This window comes from Zingiber officinale, chromosome 8B (assembly GCF_018446385.1).
Source record: "Zingiber officinale cultivar Zhangliang chromosome 8B, Zo_v1.1, whole genome shotgun sequence".
Taxonomy (NCBI): Eukaryota; Viridiplantae; Streptophyta; class Magnoliopsida; order Zingiberales; family Zingiberaceae; genus Zingiber; species Zingiber officinale.
The window spans coordinates 105833439-105854906 of NC_056001.1; the positions used below are offsets into that span (position 1 = coordinate 105833439).

At 44.4% G+C, this 21468-nt stretch overlaps 2 protein-coding genes and 1 pseudogene across 2 annotated transcripts; all 3 read right to left on the bottom strand.

Moving 5' to 3' along the window:
- Positions 1 to 69: 69 nt before the first annotated feature.
- Positions 70 to 4609, bottom strand: LOC122014138 (annotated as a pseudogene).
- An 8344-nt stretch (positions 4610 to 12953) lies between these two features.
- LOC122014139 lies at positions 12954 to 14627 on the bottom strand. Its single transcript, XM_042570321.1, has 2 exons — positions 14280 to 14627; positions 12954 to 13451 (listed from the first exon to the last, which is right to left on the bottom strand). The coding sequence occupies exons 1-2, from the start codon at positions 14625 to 14627 to the stop codon at positions 12954 to 12956; spliced, it is 846 nt and encodes a 281-aa protein (XP_042426255.1).
- An 844-nt stretch (positions 14628 to 15471) lies between these two features.
- On the bottom strand, positions 15472 to 16482 carry LOC122014140. The gene is made up of 2 exons (XM_042570322.1): positions 15968 to 16482; positions 15472 to 15721 (listed from the first exon to the last, which is right to left on the bottom strand). The coding sequence occupies exons 1-2, from the start codon at positions 16480 to 16482 to the stop codon at positions 15472 to 15474; spliced, it is 765 nt and encodes a 254-aa protein (XP_042426256.1).
- Positions 16483 to 21468: the final 4986 nt, after the last annotated feature.

Genomic DNA, 21468 nt, shown 5'->3' on the forward strand with positions numbered 1-21468 from the left:
ATACGATTTTCTTTCCTAGCACTCCCCCTCAAGTTGGAGAGTGAATGTCAAGAACTCTCAACTTGCGCTTCATTGTAGAAAAAAAACTTCCTTTCCCAATGATTTAGTAAACACATCTGCAAATTGTTCTTCTGAAGGGATATATTTAGTAGTGACTGAACCATCTTGAATCTTGTCACGGATAAAGTGACAATCTATTTCTATATGTCAGGTTCTTTCATGAAATATTAGGTTGGCTGCAATATGAAGTGTTACTTGATTGTCACATTACAATAATGCTGGTTTTGAGTGTAATATTTGCAGATCTTTCAACAATAATTATAGCCAAGATAACTCACAACATGTACCAGTCATAGCTCTATATTCAGCCTTCACTGAGGATAGAGAAACTATTTTTTGTCTCTTTGTTCATCAGGAAATTAGAGAAGATCCCCAAAAAATATAATATCCTGTAGTTGATTTTCTAAATATTGGGCAACATCCCATATCTGAATCACAAAAAGCGTGCAAAGATAAAATATTTTGGGAAGGAAAAAATAAACCTTGACCCGAGTTGTTCTTTAGATACCGCAATACACGCATGGCAGCTTCCATATGAGGTTTACGTGGAGCATGCATGAATCTGCTTAATATGTGCACTGCGTAGGTGATATCTGGACAAGTAATGGTTAAATAAATCAGGCGTCCGACAAGCCGCTTATATAAAGAAGGATCTTTTAATAATTCTCCTTCATCCGATAATTTTGAATTTTGCTTCATGGGAAAATCCACAGGTTTGGCTCCAAAATATCCTCCATCTTTTTGAATTTCCAAAGTGTATTTTCTCTGTGAAATGAAAATACCTTTCTTTGAACGAGAGACTTCCATACCCAAAAAATACTTTAAGTCATCCAAATTTTTAATCCGAAAATGATTATATAAAAACTGTTTAAGAATAGTTATAGCAATTGGATCTTTGCCGGTTATGAGGATATCATCAACATATATCAATAAGACAGTAAATGATTTGCCTTTCTTACATGTAAACAGAGAGTAATCTGCTTTGGATTGAACAAAACCAGCATCTTGAATAGCTGTAGAAAATTTTGCAAACCATTGACAAGAGACTTGTTTTAATCCATATATGGACTTGTTTAGGCGACACACAAGGTTCTCCCCCTATCGCTGAAAACTAGGAGGAAGAGACATATAAATTTCTCTGAAAGATCTCCATGAAGAAAAGTATTATGGACATCAAGTTGAGAAAGAGACCAATTTTGAGCAGCTGCCAAAGCTAATAAATAGCGTACTGTAACCATTTTAGCAGTAGGTGAAAATGTGTCATGATAATCAACACCTTTAAGTTGCATGTAACCTTTTGCTACGAGCCTTGCTTTATAGTGTTCAAGGGAACCATCTGATTTACACATTTTGTATACCCAACGACAACCGATAGCTTTTTTTCCAGGAGGAAGGGGTGTAAGAGACCATGTATTGTTGGCCTCTAAAGCAGCCAATTCTGATTGCATTGCTGTTTGCCAATGAGATTGGGAGGCAGCTTGGTCATAACATGTAGGCTCAACATCATTAGTAATAGTAGCAATAAAAGACCTTTGTTGTGGTGAGTAACGACCATAAGAGATAAAATTACTGAGAGGATAACATGTACCTTTACTTGGAAAAGATGACGAGGATGACAATGATTCAGGTGAACTTACTTGATTACAAAAATAGTCATGCAAGGCTAAGGGGGAACATGAGATCGTTGAGAACGACATAAGGGGGCTATTGGTGAAGTAGTAGAATCGACAGGGATGTATTCTATAGGTGTTGGTTGAATGGAAGAGGAATCTGGGATTGCAACAGGTATGATAGAATTTGATTGAGGCTCAACGGATATGAACTCATAGGGAAAAATATCTTCATGAAAAATAACATCACGACTAGTGAAGGCTTGATGAGTTTCAATATCATATAATTTGTAAGCTTTCTGACCAACAAGATACCCAAGAAAAATACATTTTGTGGCACTAGGAGCAAGCTTATGTGAAAGATGAACATTAGTGGCATAAGCTAGACAACCAAAAACTCTAAGATGGGAATAAGTAGCAACTTTTCCATAGAGTTTCTCAAATGGAGTTTGGTGAGAAAGTATAGGCTTGGGTAGCCTATTAATTATATGAACAATAATAGAGACACATTCTGCCCAAAAATGTAAAGGGAGATGAGCTTGAAAACGAAAGGCTCTAGCTGATGTAAGGATATGTCTATGTTTGCGCTCGACCACCCCATTTTGTTGAGGTGTGTAAACGCAAGTATGCAGGTAAGTAGTGCCTTGTTGTTTAAAAAAATATCGCATAGAAAAGAACTCTCCTCCATTGTCAACCCTAATATTTGATATAGGAGTATTGAATTGAGTTTTCACAAAAGAGAAAAAAATAATTAGGAGATTTTTCGTCTCATTTTTATGATGCATAAAAAAAACCCAAGTAAAGCAAGAAAAATCATCCAGAATAGTCAAAAAATATTTAGCACCAGAAAAAGAAGGAACTTTGAAGGGGCCCCAAATATCACAATGGATTAATTCAAATGGTTTAACGTAAGAAATAGAACTAGTTGAAAAAGGAAGCCTTGTTTGTTTTGTAGACGCACAAACATCACAATTATTATGTGATTCCAAAGGGAAATGTAGCAAGGTTTTAGACATAAAGTCTAATCTAGAAGAGGATAAGTGTCCTAGACGTCGATGCCACAACATAGTAGTGTTTTGAGAAGAGGAAGATTTGATGGTGTGGATAGATTGAATAGGATGGTGTGACTTATTTTCTGATATTGCAATCAAGTAATATAATTCATCTCGTTGTTTACCCAAACCAATCATCTTCTCGGTCATCAAATCTTGCAAAATACACCAATAAGGAAAGAATGTTATTGAGCAATTAAAATCTCTTGTGACCTGACTCACCGACATCAAATCCACCTTACAAGATGGCACGACAAGAACATTCTTTAAATAAATAATAGGACTCAAAGGTAAATTTCCAGTAGAGATAATTAGAGCCTGGTCTCCATTTAGCATAACAACTGGTGGTAAAAAAATGTTCTCATTACTGTTGACAAGCAAAGCCGAAGAAGTAATGGGATCTGTTGCACCACTATCGATTATCAGTTCAGGTGAGGACAAACCTGAAGAAGTAGTGACATTATTTGTCTTGGGAGTAGCTCTTTGAGATGTTCCATTGTTTTGTATAATGGATAAAAGTTGTTGTAGTTGTAATTCAGTCAATCCAGTCATAATTGGTTGAAGTTGTTGCATCGCTGGAGTCTCTCTGATATTATGAATTGAAGATTGATTGCTATCATTGTGCTTGAAATGATTATTTTTAGCCATTGAATGCTTGGGATATCCAGATGGATAACCATGTAGTTTCCAACATGTCTCTCTCGTATGATGATCTCTATCACAATAAGAACAATGCAGCGGCTTGCGGTTATTGGAATTAGGGCGAAAGGAGGAATTAGATTTGTGTCGAACAGCAAGGGCTACTGGTTCACTTTTTTGAATGACCATGGCAGAAGCTTCTATTGTCTCCCATCTTGCAACTAAATTTCGTTGCTTTTCTTCTTGAATAATGGAAGAATAAGCTTGTGAAACATCAGGCAATGAGTTCATGAGAAGGAGTTGACCACGAATAGCATTAAAAGACTCATTCAATCCCATGAGGAATTGCATCAACTTACGCCTTTTATTGTTTACACCACAAGTGCAAGTAGCATCATTGTAGGATCCTAACTCATCTCGTAATTTTTTTAACTTTGTATAATAAGACGCAACTATCATCTGATCTTGAGCAAGACAAGCAATCTCTTTCTCGATCTAGAAAATTCGTGGTGCGTTACTTTGAGAAAAGTGATTTTAAAGATCTTCCCAAACTTCATGAGCAATGTCATAAAAAATGACGCTATCTACAATATCAAGTATCAAAGAATTAAGAATCCAGGATAATACCATATCATTGCATTTTTCCACGTCGCATAGTCCTCTGGTTTGTTTTGCGCAGATGGCACCTCGAGGGTTCCATCAACAAAGCAAAATTTGAATTTTGCATTTAAAGAGATGGTCATTGCTCTGCGCCAAGTTGAATAGTTATCACCATCAAGAGATTTAGAAACAAGAATCATTCCGGGATGATCCGAAGGATATAGAGAATAAGAATTGTTAGAATCCAAGTAAAAATAGAGTAGATCATCACTGCTCTGATACCATGTAAAAATAGAAACAGAAAATAATAATTTATTCTACTTTTCTCATTAACAAGACGTAATATATATACAAGTGTACATATCTTTCTCTCCTATAATTCAGTAATTCTCATATGATAGTTACCATATTTACCGCAAGAATCATTAAATATCATCTACTTCCCTAACATAATTAGAGCAACAATCATGGGATACGATTTTTTTTCCTAACATCGATCACCTGAAGGTGGTCTGTCTCGGCAGCCGGTTTCTTTGCTACGGGACGTTGGGGTAATGTCGGGCGACCGATCCATTGGTGAATATCAACAACCTCCACGCCCTGCTCCTGCTTGCGAAGGCTGTGTCCCCGCTTGAGAAACCGAACCATCACCTGTCTCCTTTCACAGAACTGAAAATTTTGAGTTTGCAAATAAGCTGAAATTTTTTCTCTCAGTGAATGATATTAGCAAGAACTGAGCTTGGTTTATGTATGGAAGGACATAGAAAAACGAGGGCCGATTTCCTGAAAAGGAGAAAGGAAGGTGAGGAAGTTAACTAGGCTGCCATGCAACCGTTATAGTTAGCTCCGTTTGGCTGAGGATTGCAGAAAAGTGAAGGAGAAGAGCATTTTGTTGACTTATAAGGGGACGGTGCACGTTGAATATGGATTGAAGTATGAAAATATGAAGGAAGTAAGGTGTAAGTGCCTTGAAATGCGCCGGATTTTACGTCTGTAACTTTTATTTTTAATTTTAATTTTTTATTTTTCATTTTTCATGGTCAAAATTCAGAAGTCGTCTTTTTTTTTCATAAGTACCCCACTTTATGTTTTTTTTAATAAGGAAAAAATACTCTTAACTCCCTCTATTTTCTATCTAATATCTTTAATATTTTTTATAATATTAAGGGAAAAACATTATATTAAATTTATTAATAATTTACGTACATTTCTATTTTCTTCATTGATGATCCTATTCACGTACCGAGTCGATGAAAACTGGAGATGTGATGCTCTCTGTTGCTCCCTGGTGATCTTCACAACGACATAGCCTCTGATGAACCTGCAACGAAGTCGGGTCGGGAAGGGGTTCCCGGCGACGATCCTCCGACGCTCAAGTCAGGCGGTGACAAGAAGAGATAGAGGCAGAATAGTCACTGTGGCTACAGTAGATAAGGAGAAAAAATCATACTTCCGTCGAAATCCGAGGGTCTTTATATAGGACCCCGGAGAGGCGCGTGCACGCTTCCCAAGGCGTGCACGTTCCTCAAAGCATATCTTGGAATGGTTGTGTCAGAAAAGCATGTCTGACACCATACCGCAATTGTCCGAACATATCTCTGTCATGGCAGCGGAAGCTTCCTCCGTACGATCCTTGGTACGGCCCGACCGCCGACCATGCTGCTTGTCAGCGGTAGACTGTTAGTTGCTACTCGGAAAATATAATGGTTTCATTGTACAAAAATTTTGTACAAAGGTCTGAACCTTTCCTAGCTAGCATGTGTTCTTTTAAATTAAATTTGGATCGCTTGCGGAACTTAACACGTTTGATCCAAAGTTTAATTTACTTGTTCTTTTAGGTTTAGACTTGGATCTCCTGCGGAACTTAACACGTTCGATCCAAATCACCTAGGTTATTAATTCCATTAAATATTAATTTCCAGAATTAGCTTCCAGGACTGCATGGCGAGACACATGACCTTCTTGGATATGGGAACAACCACCACCGCCTAGGCAAAGCCTTTTAAGGAAAGCTAATATTTAATTTCCTTAAATAACTTTAGGTCAACAAAAAAGAACAATCAAATTACAAGGAAAAGAAAAATAAAAGAACACAACATCGAAAACAAATTCGAAATACTAGAATCGCATGCCTCTTGTATTTGGTATTTTTACATGAAGATAAAACTAGTATGATGTGGAAATTAAATACTAGTATACCTTTTCTTTTGCAAACAAAAACCTCTAGGTCTTCTACCGTATTCCTCTTCTAACCTCGGACGTTGTGTGGGCAACGATCTTCCGAGATGAGAAACCACCAAAGCACCTTCTTCTCCTCCTTGCAAGGTTCGGCCACAACAAGAGCACCTCCAAGGATGAAGAGATTCAACCAACCAAGCTTCAAGGGATGAAAGTTTTCTCTCCTTCTTCTCCAAGCTAGAAACCGGCCACCACTTGATCTCCAAGAGTAAAGGAAGTTTCGGCCACAAGGATGGAGAGAAGAGAAAGGATGAGGCCGACCACACCAAGGAAGAAAATAGGGAGAAAATAATAGAGGTTGTTCACCTTGAAGGCTCCCAAAACCCCCTCTTTTATAATCCTTAGCTTTGGCAAATAAGGAAATTTAATTACAATAAAATTTCCTTAATTTTCCTTGACATTAATTAATTAAGAAAAATTAAACAAAATTTCCTAATCCCTCATGTCATGGCCGGCCACCTCATGGAGAGCAAACAAGGTAATTTTCAATCAACAATTAAAATTCCTTATTTGTCTTCGGAAATTTTAAAAAATAAAATTTCCAATTAAAATCCCTTCATGGTTGATAAAAAGAAATTTCTATAATTTTAATTTTTCAATATGTGAATAATTTATAAAGAAGAAAAATAAAATATCCTTCCAATCTACAAATAAGGAAAGAGATCTAATCTCTTTCTTTAATCTTTTGTAGAAACTTATAAAAGAGATATTTTAATTTTTAATCTCTCCAATAAATTATATATTCCACATAAGAAAATTTTAAAATTAAAATTCTTTTCTAATTTAATAGGGTCGGCCACCTAAGCTTGGGTTCAAGCTAGGGCCGACCACCCATGGACCAAGGCTTGGCCGGCCCTAGCTTGATCCTCAAGCTAGCTTGGCCGACCCCTACAACATGGGTATGAAGGTGAGTATAGGTGGGTATAGTACTCTATAAATAAGAGGCTATGATAGGGACCGAGAGGAGGAATTGGTTTTAGTCTCCCGATAAAATTAAGTATCACGTGTTCGCCCCGAACACACAACTTAATTTTATCAATAATAATTCATTCCACTAGAGAACTATTATTGAACTACCGCACCAATCCCAAATTACATTTTTGGGCTCCTTCTTATTATGAGAGTGTTAGTCTCCCTGTGTTTAAGATGTCGAATGTTCACTAATTAAGTGAGTTACTGACAACTCATTTAATTAATATCTTAGTCCAAGAATAGTACCACTCAACCTTATCGTCATGTCGGACTAAGTCCACCTGTAGGGTTTAACATGACAATCCTTATGAGCTCTTCTTGGGGACATTATCAACCTAGATCACTAAGACACAGTTTCCTTCTATAATCAACTACACACACTATAAGTGATATCATTTCCCAACTCATCGGGTTTATTGATTTATCAAACTAAATCTCACCCATTGATAAATTAAAGAAATAAATATCAAATATATGTGCTTGTTATTATATTAGGATTAAGAGCACACACTTCCATAATAACTGAGGTCTTTGTTCCTTTATAAAGTCAGTATAAAAGAAAACGACCTCTGATGGTCCTACTCAATACACTCTAAGTGTACTAGTGTAATTATATAGTTAAGATAAACTAATACCTAATTACACTACAACCTTCCAATGGTTTGTTCCTTTCCATTTTGGTCGTGAGCTACTGTTTATAATTTATAAGGTGCTGATAACATTATCTTCTGTATGTGACACCACATACTATGTTATCTACAATATAAATTAATTGAACAACTACAAACAAATGTAGATAATTTGACCAAATGTGATTCTCTGTCATGGCAGCGGAAGCTTCCTCCGTACAATCCTTGGTACGGCCCGACCGCCGACCATGCTGCTTGTCGGCGGCAGACGTCTCGAGAATGATATCACTAGCTGCCCCTTTTGTCCTCTTCTAAGCCCCTTGTCTCTAATTGGGTCGGTCGGGCTGCTCGCTTGGCTTTCCGGGCTCCCGGGTATACACGCACCTTGGACCAGGCGAGACTGCCGCTCGGTCACATACTCGGGTGGGACATCGACTAGTTATTCTGTAGTTCGGCCGAGTAGCTCAGCTACTCGGCATAGCGGTTTCTCTATAAAGGAGCTTGTAAGCGTCGGAAGCTCAACCCGAGGTCGAGCTGTCTTCATGCTGGCCCGGGGTCTACTCAGGTCGGTCGGCCAGGAGACTCCCTCCTTACTCGGCCGGACTTTTGACTCTCCCGTGTCATTGACCCCTTCCTCTGTGGGCCCCCGATTCTTACCACCGGATCACATGTCTTCCCTTCAAGTCTAGTCGAAGGAGGCGACAAGTCCAATTGACTGGACCGTTGGCTTGGTGGCGTCTCTGCCACACAGCTGTCGATGTTATTGTTTATCCGATCAGGGACTACGCGAATGGGCGATGCCGATCGGCACGTCATCGGTTAGCACTTGGCCAATTTTGTTTGCCAGTGGTTGTCACATCGTTCCGGCGGTGGTCAATGCTAGTATCCCTAGAAACTCCTCGGGATTTGTGCAAATCCATGGCATTAAGGCTGAGCACGCGACCATGCCCACATAATGGTGCTCATTAAATGTGACCTGTGAGCAGGCGCCACGTGGTCGCGCAGCCATCACCACTCGCTCGAGCTGTCAGGGCTGATGTGACCTTTGGCTTTTCAAATTCGATGGTCAGATTCGCTCCTCGGATCTCGTGACCTGGATCAGACGACTCCGGTTAATCGAGTCCAACGTTTATAAGGGCATCTCCTCTTCCCCAGCCGCTTCGCGTTATCGTGTGTGCACATCCGAGGGCTTTCGTTTACTCTCGTTCAGTGCTCCGACGAACTCGTTTCTCGGCACTCCGGTGATCCCTCGCTTCCTCCTTCGGTCATATCTTCTGTAAGGCTCCCTCGCCCCTCTCCTTCCGGTTCTTTTGCATTTTTCTTTGCGCTTTCGCCGCATTCGTGCCCCCCTTAGACACTGTTCCGGCCATTCTTCTCCTTAACCTTTGTCATCTCTTGCTTCGACCCTTATCACTAATGGCCAGTTCCTCTCGCCAGTCCGACCTCGCCCCTGACCTCTAGTATACCACCACAGAGAGCCAGTTCGATGAGAGTGATGCGCTGAGCCTCACCCAAACCTTCGAACTTCCATCTGACCACGAACTAATACTAGCCACACCCTCCGATCGGCCACATGACCCTCCGACCGACACTGTTTGCTTTTTTCGAGACCAGTTTATGGCCGGTCTACGCTTTCCTATTCATCCGTTCATCCTTGAGGTGTGCAACTACTTCCGTCTCCCGCTCAGCCAACTCGTCCCTAACTCCTTTAGGTTGCTGTGCGGGGTAGTTGTCCTCTTTAGGTTGCACGACATTCCCTTAGTCCCCAAGACTTTCCACTATTTTTACTATCCCAAATAGTCCGAGTGGGGCACTTTTCTCTTCCAGTCACAGATCGGTCTTGTTTTCTTCGACAAGATGCCGACCTCGAACAAACATTGGAAGGAAAACTACTTCTACCTTCGCTTTCCCGAGCGGCCATCTTTCCGCACTAAATGGCAGACCACTGTGCCGAGCCCGCCGGACCTTGGTAAATACAAGAGCCAGCCAGATTACCTCCACGCAGCTAATCTTCTTGTCGGGCAGAGATTCAACATTCACAAGCTGCTCTAGGAGGGGGTGTTGTACATATTCGGATTGAGCCCGATCCGAACGAAACTTCCGAGCAGCATGGGTAAGCGTTTTCCTCGTCCCCCTTCCTTTTGATCTAACTGATTTATTCTTCTTTTATGCAGTCGATATCATGTGGCGTGCCAAGGCTACTGATCGGATTAGGTTGAAAGCTGCCGAGGTAGAGGCGGCGACCGCTAAAGAGATGGTCGATCTGGGCATCGAAGCGGTCGGCTCACACGAAGGTGACAGCGGAGAAGCTCCACCTGCGGTCGGAGAGTCGGCCGTTCGGATCCCCGCAACTGCACCGGTCGGTGATGCTATCTTGTCTGCCGGACAACCTGCGTTGGAAGAAGCGGGGCACTCGGCCGAAGACTCACCATTGATAATACGCGAACGGCGCCGGACGGATCTCCACACCCAATCAACTACATCTGTGGAACCGGTGACTGAGCAGGCCGGCGCCCCCTCTGCCGCAATCACCCCTGCCCCCGCTTCAGTCGAGGCCATATCTTCGGACCGCACTCCCTCCCAGCTGGATCTGCCTGTAGCTTCCCTTAGAGCGCAGCCCGCCAGTTCCCAGCCACGCGCTCATCTTCGGCTTAGGCGCTCTGGTATAATCTCCACCCCGCTCGGCGAGTCATCCGGGCGCGCAACCTCAGCTCAGTCGGATCCGAGCGGCTGTCGAGTGGTTAAGGTCATCCTCCATTTCCCAACAGAAGAATTTCTTCTAGCGGCTGATCGGCCAATTGATCCGGAGCATCAGATCACTATCCGCGGACCGCTCGTCAGGATATGGGAGGGTGCGAGGGCCCGCGTTGCCCTGATGACTCCTGGTCAGCTCGGAGACAGTCATTTGCAGCAAGCTACCGGGGTATGCTTCTTAACACACTACATGACTATTTACCTTGGTTCTTGATATTATTTCATCTGAACACAGAACTGGGTAGAGAACATCGCGATCAGCAACCGCCTGGCCGCGTTGGAGGAAGAGTTGAAGAAGTTCCAAATTTCTGGAGGGGCACCGGCTTAGGGGCCTTCGTATGCCACGCTTCGGTCCAAGCTGACCAAAGCAGAGAAACTGCTTGCGGCCGAGCGGCACAAGTCCTCTGGCTTGGAAACCAGGGTAGCTGGGCTCGAAGCCCAGGTTAAGTCCCACGACCAGGAGATCAAGCTGGCCACTAACAGAAAGAATAGGGTCGTCGCCGATTTAGAATCAAAGAATGTGCAAGCGCGTCAAAGAATTGGCCGACCTGCTATCCGCCGAGCGAGAAAGCCGATCGGCTGCTGAAGCTAAACTTCAAGGAGATAAGAAGGATCTCCATGATGCTCTTGACGCTTCCCGAGCTGCACTAAAGGAATATCAAGAGGGTGAATCAGGCCGCTTCGTGGTGATGAAGCAGAATTATTTCCGTTCGGATGAATTTGGCGAGAAGTTTAGCGATCGACTAGTCTTGGCCTTTGAGGAGGCCATCCGGGCGACAACTGTTTATCTGAAGGCTAAGGGCCAACTCCCGGAGACTGTCTCTATCCCTCCCAAAGACTTGGCCGGACTGCTAGAAACCATCCCCGAGCCCATCTTTGATGTCTTGGAGTGAGGAGTGTTTTTAGCTTGTCTTTGTTTCTATGTTTTTGAAGTTTCATATGTATGCTTGCCGTTCGGCGATTTAAAATTATCCGTTTTAATCTGTCTTTCAGCCTACTTGACTGTGTTATTTTTATACGAGTCAATATAAAATTCCGACTCTGCTAATGTTTCTTCTTCGCCCGCATTATGCCCGAGTGACATTCCTTAATCTTCGGGCCTGGGGGTTTATAGTCGCCGGTCCGACTCAGGGATTTAACGTCGCCGCTCGACGGTCTTCGGGCTGGTGGGTTTATAGTCGCTGGTCCGACTCTGGGATTTAACGTCGCCGCTTGACGGTCTTCGGGCTGAGGTTTTTATAGTCGCCGGTTCGACTCAGGGATTTAACGTCACCGCTCGACGGTCTTCGGGCCGGGGGTTTTATAGTCGCTGGTCTGACTCTGGGATTTAACGTCGCCGCTCGACGGTCTTCGGGCCGGGGGGTTTATAGTCGCCGGTCCGACTCAGGGATTTAACGTAGTCGCTCGACGGTCTACGGGCCGGGATTTTTATAGTCGCCGGTCCGACTCAGGGATTTAACGTAGTCGCTCGACGGTCTACGGGCCGGGATTTTTATAGTCGCCGGTCCGACTCAGGGATTTAACGTCGCCGCTCGACGGTTTTCAAGCCGGGGTTTTTATAGTCGCACGTCCGACTTAAGGATTTAACGTCGCCGCTCAATGATCTTCGGGCCGGGAGGTTTATAGTCGCCGGTCCGACTCTGGGATTTAACGTCGCCGCTCGACGCTCTTCAAGCCGAGATTTTTATAGTCGCCGGTCCGACTCAGGGATTTAACGTCGCCGCTCGACGGTCTTCAAGCCGGGGTTTTTATAGTTGCCGATCCAACTCAGGGATTTAACGTCGCCGCTCGACGGTCTTCAAGCCGGGGTTTTTATAGTCGCCGGTCCGACTCTGGGATTTAACGTCGCCGCTCAACGGTCTTCGGCCCGGGAGATTTATAGTCGCCGGTCCGACTCTGGGATTTAACATCGCCGCTCGACGGTCTTCAAGCCGGGGTTTTTATAGTCGCCGGTCTGACTCAGGGATTTAACGTCGTCGCTCGACGGTCTTCAAGCCGGGGTTTTTATAGTCGCCGGTCCGACTCAGGGATTTAACGTCGTCGCTCGACGGTCTTCAAGTCGGAGTTTTTATAGTCGCCGGTCCGACTTAGGGATTTAATGTCGCCGCTCAACGGTCTTCAAGCCGGGGATTTTATAGTCGCCGGTCCGACTCTGGGATTTAACGTCGCCGCTCGACGATCTTCAAGACGGGGTTTTTATAGTCGTCGGTCCGACTTAGGGATTTAACGTCGCCGCTCGACGGTCTTCAAGCCGGAGTTTTTATAGTCGCCGATCCGACTCATTGATTTAACGTCGCCGCTCGACGGTCTTTATTCGGCATAAATTGTTCCTTTGACTTTACTCCTGCGGTCAAAAGATACAACAGGATTGAACATTATGAGTTACAATGGCACACATTTCACCCAGCTCGGTACGGCTGGAGGTGATTTGCGCTCCACGATCGTTCTAGCTTCCGTCCATCTTCATCCTCGAGGTAATAGGCGCCCGAACGGAACTTTTCTACAATCTTGAACGGCCCGCCCCAAGGAGCTCCCAGCTTGGTCACGTCGCCGACCGGCTTGACTTTCTTATAGACGAGATCACCGACCTGAAAAGATCTGGGAATTGCCCGTCTGTTATAGTTTTGCTTCATCCTTTGTCGATACGCCATCAGCCAAACGACGGCTTTAGCTCTCGTCTCGTCCACCAAGTCCAGCTCCAAATGCCTCCGCTCAGCATTATTCTCATCGTAGACTTTGATCCGGTCGGATTCTATCCCGACTTCTACCGGGACGATAGCTTCTCCACCGTACACCAGGTGAAAGGGGGTCGCTCCTGTTCCCTCCTTGGGCGTCGTTCGGAGCGCCCATAATATCCCGGGCAGCTCGTCTACCCAACTGCCACCTTCATGGTCGAGCTGAGCCCAGAGAACTCGTAAGATCTCCCGATTGGTGACTTCGGCTTGCCCGTTACTTTGGGGATATGCTACAGAGGTGAAGGCTTGCTGAATGTCGTACTCCTCGCACCATTCTTTAAGCTGCTGACCCGAGAACTGCCTCCCATTATCGGAGATGAGCCGCCGAGGGATGCCGAACCGACAAATGATATGCTTCCATATAAATTTCTTGACCATTTCCTCGGTTATCTTAGCTAGTGACTCGGTTTCAATCCACTTGGAAAAATAGTCCACTGCTACTAGCAAGTACTTTCGTTGTCCGGTCGCCATTGGAAATGGTCCCACAATGTCCATGCCCCATTGATCGAACGGGCAGGACACCGTGGAAGTTTTTAATTCTTCCGCGGGACGATGTGAGAAACTGTGGTATCGTTGGCAGGATAAGCATGTGGAGACTGTCCGGGCGGCGTCCTCCTGTAAAGTCGGCCAAAAATAGCCGGCCAAAAGAATCTTCCTTGCCAACGAACGACCGCCCGGATGCCCGCCGCATGAGCCTTGGTGTACTTCTTGAAAAATGTAGTCCACATCCTCCTGACTGACGCATTTAAGCTAAGGCTTGGAGAATGCTTTTTTGTAGAGCTGGTCGCCAATAAGGACGAAACGACCAGCTCTTCTTCTAAGCAGATGTGCCTCCGACCGATCGGACGGTGTTGTTCCGGACTTCAGAAACTTGGTTATAGCCGTTCGCCAGTCATTTGGGAATGTGAGTCCCTCCGTTCTATCGATGTGGGCTACCAGGGACACTTGCTTGACTAGCTGTTCAATGACGATTGGTGATATCGAACTGACCAGCTTGGCCAGTTCATCTGCAGCTTGATTGGCCGAGCGGGGGATCTTCTGTACCACCACCTCTCGGAAATCGACCCTTAGTTTGGCGAAGGCTTCCGCATAAAGTTTTAGCCTAACGTTTCTTATCTCAAATGCTACCGAAAGTTGCTGAGCGGCCAACTGTGAGTCCGAATGAATTAAAACATTGCTAGCTCCCACATGCCGAGCAGCCTGCAGACCTGCTATAAGCGCCTCATAGTCCGCTTCATTGTTGGTTGCTTTGTAGTCTAGCCGCACGGATAGGTGCATCCGTTCTCCGTGAGGGGAGACCAGCAACACGCCTACTCCACTTCCCTGCCGAGTGGACATACACCTTCCAAGTGGCCTCGGGCTCGGGATTTTGTACCTCAGTGATGAAGTCTGCCAACGACTGTGCCTTGATTGCCATCCGGGGTTGATACTGTATGTCAAACTCGCTAAGCTCTGTGGTCCATTTGATCAGCAACTCGGACGCCTCCGGGTTCAGTAGAACTCGGCTTAAGGGGTTATTCGTCATGACGATGATTGTATGCCCCAGGAAATAGGGCCGGAGCCTTCGAGCGGCTAGAACAAGTGCGAAGGCAAGCTTCTCAAGACCAGTGTAGCGGGACTCAGCATCCTTTAGAATGTGACTAAGGAAATACACCGGCTATTCTTCGTCGTTCTGCCGGACTAGCGCTGAGCCAACCACGTGCTCGGTTGAAGACAAATAAATGCGGAGAGGCTCGCCGACAAATGGCTTAGCTAATACAGGTAATGAGTTTAGGTAGATCTTCAATTCTTCGAACGCTCGGTCACACTCCTCATCCCATTGGAATATGGCTGCCCGACGCAGGATCTTGAAGAAGGGCATGCTTCGATCGGCCGTTCGGGAGATGAACCGGGATAGCGCTGTTATGCGGCCCATAAGGCGTTGGACTTCCTTCAAGTTTCTGGGCGGCGACATATCCTGTAGCGCTTTGACCTTGCTAGGGTTGGCATCGATGCCCCGCTCGGTGACTATATAGCCTAGGAAACGACCACTTTTTGCTCCGAACAGACACTTCTGCGGGTTCAACTTGATCTCGTACGCCCGTAATGTATGGAAAGTTTCCTCTATATCTGCACAGAAGTCGGCCGCTCGGAATGATTTAATGAGTATATCATCAACATATACCTCTAGGTTTCGCTCGATCTACTTCCAGAACACCTTGTTCATGAGTCGCTGGTAAGTAGCCCCTGCGTTCTTCAGTCCGAACGGCATGACGTTATAGTAATAAGTGCCGTCTACCGTGATGAAACTGACCTTCTCTTGATCCCCCCGGGTGAGTGGCACCTGGTGATAACCCTGATATGCATCCAGCATGCATATCAGTTCGCACCCGGTGGTCGAATCCACCATTTGGTCGATCCGGGGCAGTGGGTAAAAATCCTTCGAACACGCCCTGTTCAGGTCACGAAAGTCGATGCAGACTCTCCATTTGTTACCGAGCTTGGAGACTAGCACCACATTTGCGAGCCAGCTCGGGAACTGCACCTCGCGTATGTGGTCGGCTTCCAGAAGCTTCTCGACTTCCGCCCGTATTATGAGGTTCTGCTCGGCACTATAATCCCGCTTCCTCTGCTTGACGGGTCGAGGGTCCGGCCGGACATGTAGCTCGTGTTGCGTGACGCTCGGCGAGATTCCTGACAGCTCGTGCGTCGACCACGCAAAGACATCATGGTTTTGTTGGAGACATCTGATCAACTCCTCCTTCTGGTTTGTCTCCAGGTCGGAGGCTATGAACGTCGTGGCCTCCGATCGAGCCGGATTAATCTGTACCTCCTCCTTTTCTTTATAAACAAAAGTAGGCGGCTTCTCAGTTATAGTATTTACCTCGATACAGGGGGCCTTCCGAGCCGATCTCGTCTCTGCTCGTACCATCTCCACATAGCAATGTCGCGCTGCCAACTGATCGCCTTTAACTTCTCCTACTCGGTCTTCCACGGGGAATTTGATCTTCTGGTGGAATGTTGAGACGACTGCCCGAAACTCGTTGAGGGTCGGTCGACCTAAAATGACGTTGTACGCTGAGGGAGCATCCACAACGATGAAGTTAGCAGTCCGTGTCCTTCTGAGTGGCTCTTCCCCGAGCAAAATGGCCAACTTAATCTGACCGACTGGCTGAACATCGTTCCCCATGAATCCGAACAAGGGTGTGGTCATCGGTAGTAGCTCCGCCCTGTCAATTTGGAGCTGGTCGAACGCCTTCTTGAAGATTATGTTGACCGAACTCCCTGTGTCAATAAAGATGCGGTGAATAGTATAGTTTGCTATTACCGCTCGGATGATGAGGGTGTCATCGTGCGACACTTCGACTCCCTCGAGGTCGCCAGGAACAAAGCTGATCGCCGACCCACTCGCCTTCTCTTGACTGCATCCCACAGCATGTATTTCCAATCGTCGGGCGTACGACTTGCGGGCTCGGTTGGAGTCCCCACTTGTTGGCCCACCGGCGATGATATTGATTTCCCCCCGCGCGGAATTACTTCTATTTTCTTCCTCCCAAGTAGACGGTCTGGCTTGCTCGTGGATGACTCGGGGCTAGCCCTTGGCTGCTGATGATGGTGTCACTCGGGTGAACGCTGAATTATTCGCCGCTCGGCGTGCTGATGATGAGTTCGCCTGTCCGGTGAAGGTGACCGGCGACGGTAGATCCTCGGCTCAGGTTGGCTGACTAGGGGGAGACTTCGGCAGTCTCGAGTGTTATGGGTGGCTGATTGCTGGATTTTGCAAAACATGGGCGTCCATACCTTGCTTTTTTGCCAAGGTCGCTCGGTCGCAATGTGATGAATGGCTGGCGACCTGGGATCTTGAGGTGGCCTCACCCCCTCGGCACGCGGTCCTTTCGGTGGCTGCTGGTTAATGTGTGCTCTCCGTTTGGTTTGGGCTAGCGGCTCGCCCGACGCTTCTTTCTTTCGGGCCGCCTACGCTTCCTCCACATTAATATACTCACTTGCCTTTTTCAGCATGTGGTCGTAGTCGCGAGGCGGCTTCCTGATGAGCGAGCGAAAAAAGTCCCTGTCAACTAAGTCTTGTGTAAAGGCATGCATCATGGTCTCGGACGAGACCTAAGGGATGTCCATAGCTGCTTGGTTGAAGCGCTGGATGTAGGCTCGGAGAGTTTCTCTTGGTCCTTGCTTCATGGAAAAGAGACTGACACTAGTCTTCTGATAGTGTCGGCTGCTAGCGAAGTGATGGAGGAATGCCGTTCGGAAATCTCTGAAGCTTTTAATTGATCCGTCCGGCAACCTCCGGAACCAGCGTTGAGCCGAACCGGACAATGTAGTAAGAAAGACCCTGCATTTGACTCCGTCGGTGTATTGGTGAAGAGTGGCAGCGTTATCGAACTTACCTAGATGGTCGTCCGGATCGGTTACACCACTATACTCCCCGATCGATATTGGAGCATAATGCTTTGGGAGAGGGTCTTGCAAGATCGCCTTAGAGAACTGGCGATTAACCCGCTCGAGGGATGATTCTGCGCGCGGTGCTTTCCCCTTTCTGGCGTCCCGCACGAGTGCTTCATCGGACGATCCCTGGTTGGCTAGGGCCAGGTCCGACGGAGTCTGGAACAGTGCCCGATGGAATGGAATAGGGGTAGCCGGCGCGTCTCCCGGTGTGCCGGTCTGCCCCCTTGTTTTGAGCCTAGGTAGAATATTGTTCCGGTCAGTCCTTCATTGCCGCTCGGCCTCCAGAAACTGAGGCAGCCTGCTGCGCTATCCTCTCGGCTTGGGCCTTCTGCTGTTGCTCCACCATCTTTCCGACTTGTGCCTGAATGAGTGCCTCTAGCTCCTCGGGAGAGAGCGTTACCATGAGTTGGCGTCCAACTTCTTCCATCTTCTCAGCTCGGATTCAGGTGCGTTCCAACAGACGGCGCCAATTTGATCATGTCCGCGCACTGAGTCGATGGAAACTGGGGACGTGACGCTCTCTGCTGCTCCCCGGTAATCTTCGCAACGACGTAGCCTCCGATGAACCTGCAACGAAGTCGGGGCGGGAAGGGGTTCCCGGCGACGACCCTCCGACGCTCAAGTTAGGCGGTGGCAAGAAGAGATAGAGGCAGAATAGTCACTGTGGCTACAGTAGATAAGGAGAAAAAATCATACCTCCGTCGAAGTCCGGGGGTCTTTATATAGGACCTCGGAGAGGCGCGTGCACGCTTCCCAAGGTGTGCACGTTCCTCAAAGCATATCTTGGAATGGCTGTGTCAGAAAGCATGCCTGACACCATACCGCAATTGTCCGAACATATGTCTGTCATGGCAGCGGAAGTTTCCTCCGTACGAACCTTGGTACGGCCTGGCCGCCGACCATGCTGCTTGTTGGCGGCAGACGTCTCGAGAATGATATTACTAGCTACCCCTTTTGTCCTCTTCTAAGCCCCTTGTCTCTAATTGGGTCGGTCGGGCTGCTCGCTTGGCTTCCCGAGCTCCCGGGTATACACGCACCTCAGACCAGGCGAGACTGCCACTCGGTCACATACTTGGGTGGGACATCGACTAGTTATTCTGCAGTTCGGCCGAGCAGCTCAACTACTCGGCATAGCGATTTCTCTATAAAGGAGCTTGTGAGCGTCGGAAGCTCAACCCGAGGTCGAGCTGTCTTCATGTCGGCCCGAGGTCTACTCAGGCCGTTCGGCCAAGAGACTCCCTCCCTGCTCGGCCGGACCTTTGACTCTTTCATGTCATTAACCGCTTCCTCTGTGGGCCCCCGATTCTTACCACCGGATCAATTGATATCTAAATTAATTTTAGATAATTCAAAATTCTTAATTAATATTTTCAACATGTGCATGGTTAATAATTTACTAATTAAAATTAATTTAATCTCTAACAATATATAAAGATTAATATTTAATTATATGAATAAAATAAAATTAAGTAGTTTAAAATTATATTTTTGTCTTCCCAGTTGCACAAACTTCTAATACAATATATAATAATTAATTATTTTCTTTACTTCTCTATAAATTTAAAATTTTAGATCCGTCTACGACTACAATTATATAAGGTTCCAAAATAGGTGAAGGTATATTTTTTTCTTACATGAAGGTAAATTTTCTTTGTCTTCTTCGAGCTCTTTTGCTTTCTCATACATGCACGGGAGCCTCACATTTCAGTTCATCATTAACTTGATCGTCAAAGAGGGTAACACCAACAATGTTAACCCTCAGCTAACAAGCTTTGTTTTGTAAGACACCGAGAGCAGATACGTCGACAAACTGACATCAACCACATATCCGAGCAAGTGACGAAAAGCTACATGATTGGATGCTTCTATAATTTTTTTATCCTTTTATATATATTTTTCCCCTATATACATTATCAATCCAACTACTCAATACTCCAAGAGCCGACCTTAAAAATATATATATAATTATTTTCTACGTCAATTCAATATTTTTTTCTTAATATTATCAAAAAAATATATCACAAATAAGAACATAATTATTTTTTATAAAATTTTTTACGGATGACTTTGGTCAAAGGAGTTAATTTTATTTTTAAATATAAAAGGGTAAAATATAATTGGATAGAAAATAGAGGGGTTAAAAGTATTTTTTTTTTCTTTAATTACAATTACAAGAATATAGTAAGGATATACGCCTCAAACATAGTATCAATAGAAAGAAAATATATACAATTCCTAGAATTAAGTGGTGGATCTAAAGGATGGGAAGCAAAATATATTTAAGGAGAAGGCAGAAGTACAAACATTAGGTGAAATATACGATGACTCTAATAAAACATGGGATAAAATGATATCAAAGTTAAAAATAGTAGCTAAGAGTGTACTCAATGAGTCAAAGAGACATGCACTACTAAGTAAAGAATCTTTGTGGTGGAATGAGAAAGTACAAAAGAAAGTGAAGGAAAAACGAATAGCTTATAAGGAATTATATATTTGTAAGAACGAGGAAAACTTAAAAAAAATATACAATAGCCAATAAAGAAGCTAAGAAAGTAGTGAGTGAAGCAAAAAATGAAACTTTTGAACGGTTATATCAAAAATTGGATACAAAAGAAGAGGAAAGAGATATTTATAGAATAGCTAAAGTGAGAGAAAGAAAAATAAGAGATCTTAGCCAAATAAAATGTATTAAAGATAAATGTAATAGGGTATTAGTAAACGATGGATAAATAAAAGAGCGGTGGAAGAGGTATTTTCATCAACTTTTTAATGAAGGTTTAGGTGACCAACTTAACTTAGGTAATTTAATTAGGTCAAATGAGCATAGAAATTTTAATTTTTATCGTAGAATTCAAACTTCAGAAGTAAAAAAAACTTTAAATGAGATGCACAATTGAAAAACCGTTGGACCAGATGATATTCCGATAGAGGTGTGGAAGTGCTTAGGGAAACAAGCTGGTATTGAATGGCTTACAAAATTATTTAATATGATATTGAAAATGAAAAAAATATCTGATCAATGGACGATAAGTACTCTAGTTCTTTTATATAAAAATAAGGGAGACATACAAAATTGTACAAACTAATGAGTATTAAACTAATGAGTCATATTATGAAACTTTGGAAAAAAGTAATAGAAAAAAAAGATTAAGGAGACTACAGTGACAGAAAAATCAATTTGAGTTCATGCTTAGAAGGTTGACAATAGAAGCTATACATCTTCTTAGACAATTAATTGAAAAATATCGGGAGCAAAAACAAGATCTACACATGGTATTCATTGACTTAGAAAAAACTTATGATAGAGTCCCAAGAGAAATTATATGGAGAATTTTAGAAAAAAGATGTGTTAGCATAACATATATTGAACTAATTAAGGATATGTATGAGGATGTAACGACTAGAGTAAAGACTTCAGATGGAGTAACTGAAGCATTTCCAATAAATACATCAAGGATTAGCTCTAAGTCCCTATCTTTTTACACTAATTATGGACGAACTCACTGCACACATTCAAGACACAGTACCGTGGTGCATGTTGTTTGCAGATGATATTATTTTGGTAGATGAGATACGTAAAAGAGTAAATGCTAAGCTAGAATCTTAGAGGGAAGCATTAGAAGGGAAAAGTTTTAAGCTTAGTAGATCAAAGACAGAATATATGGAATTTAAGTTTAATAATATTAGAAGTAATGAAACAATTGTTAAAATAGGAGAGGACGAGTTGCCCGGAACCAAG

Excerpts from the sequence above, each read along its gene's own strand:
- LOC122014139 (XM_042570321.1), bottom strand. The coding sequence starts at position 14,627 with ATGTCCACTCGGCAGGGAAGTGGAGTAGGCGTGTTGCTGGTCTCCCCT. Across the intron at positions 13,452-14,279 it reads CAGATGAACTGGCCAAGCTG|CTCGACCATGAAGGTGGCAG; the intron begins GTCAGTTCGATA and ends CTCTGGGCTCAG.
- LOC122014140 (XM_042570322.1), bottom strand. The coding sequence starts at position 16,482 with ATGACCACACCCTTGTTCGGATTCATGGGGAACGATGTTCAGCCAGTC. Across the intron at positions 15,722-15,967 it reads GCGTGGTCGACGCACGAGCT|GGCGTGTTCGAAGGATTTTT; the intron begins GTCAGGAATCTC and ends TGACCTGAACAG.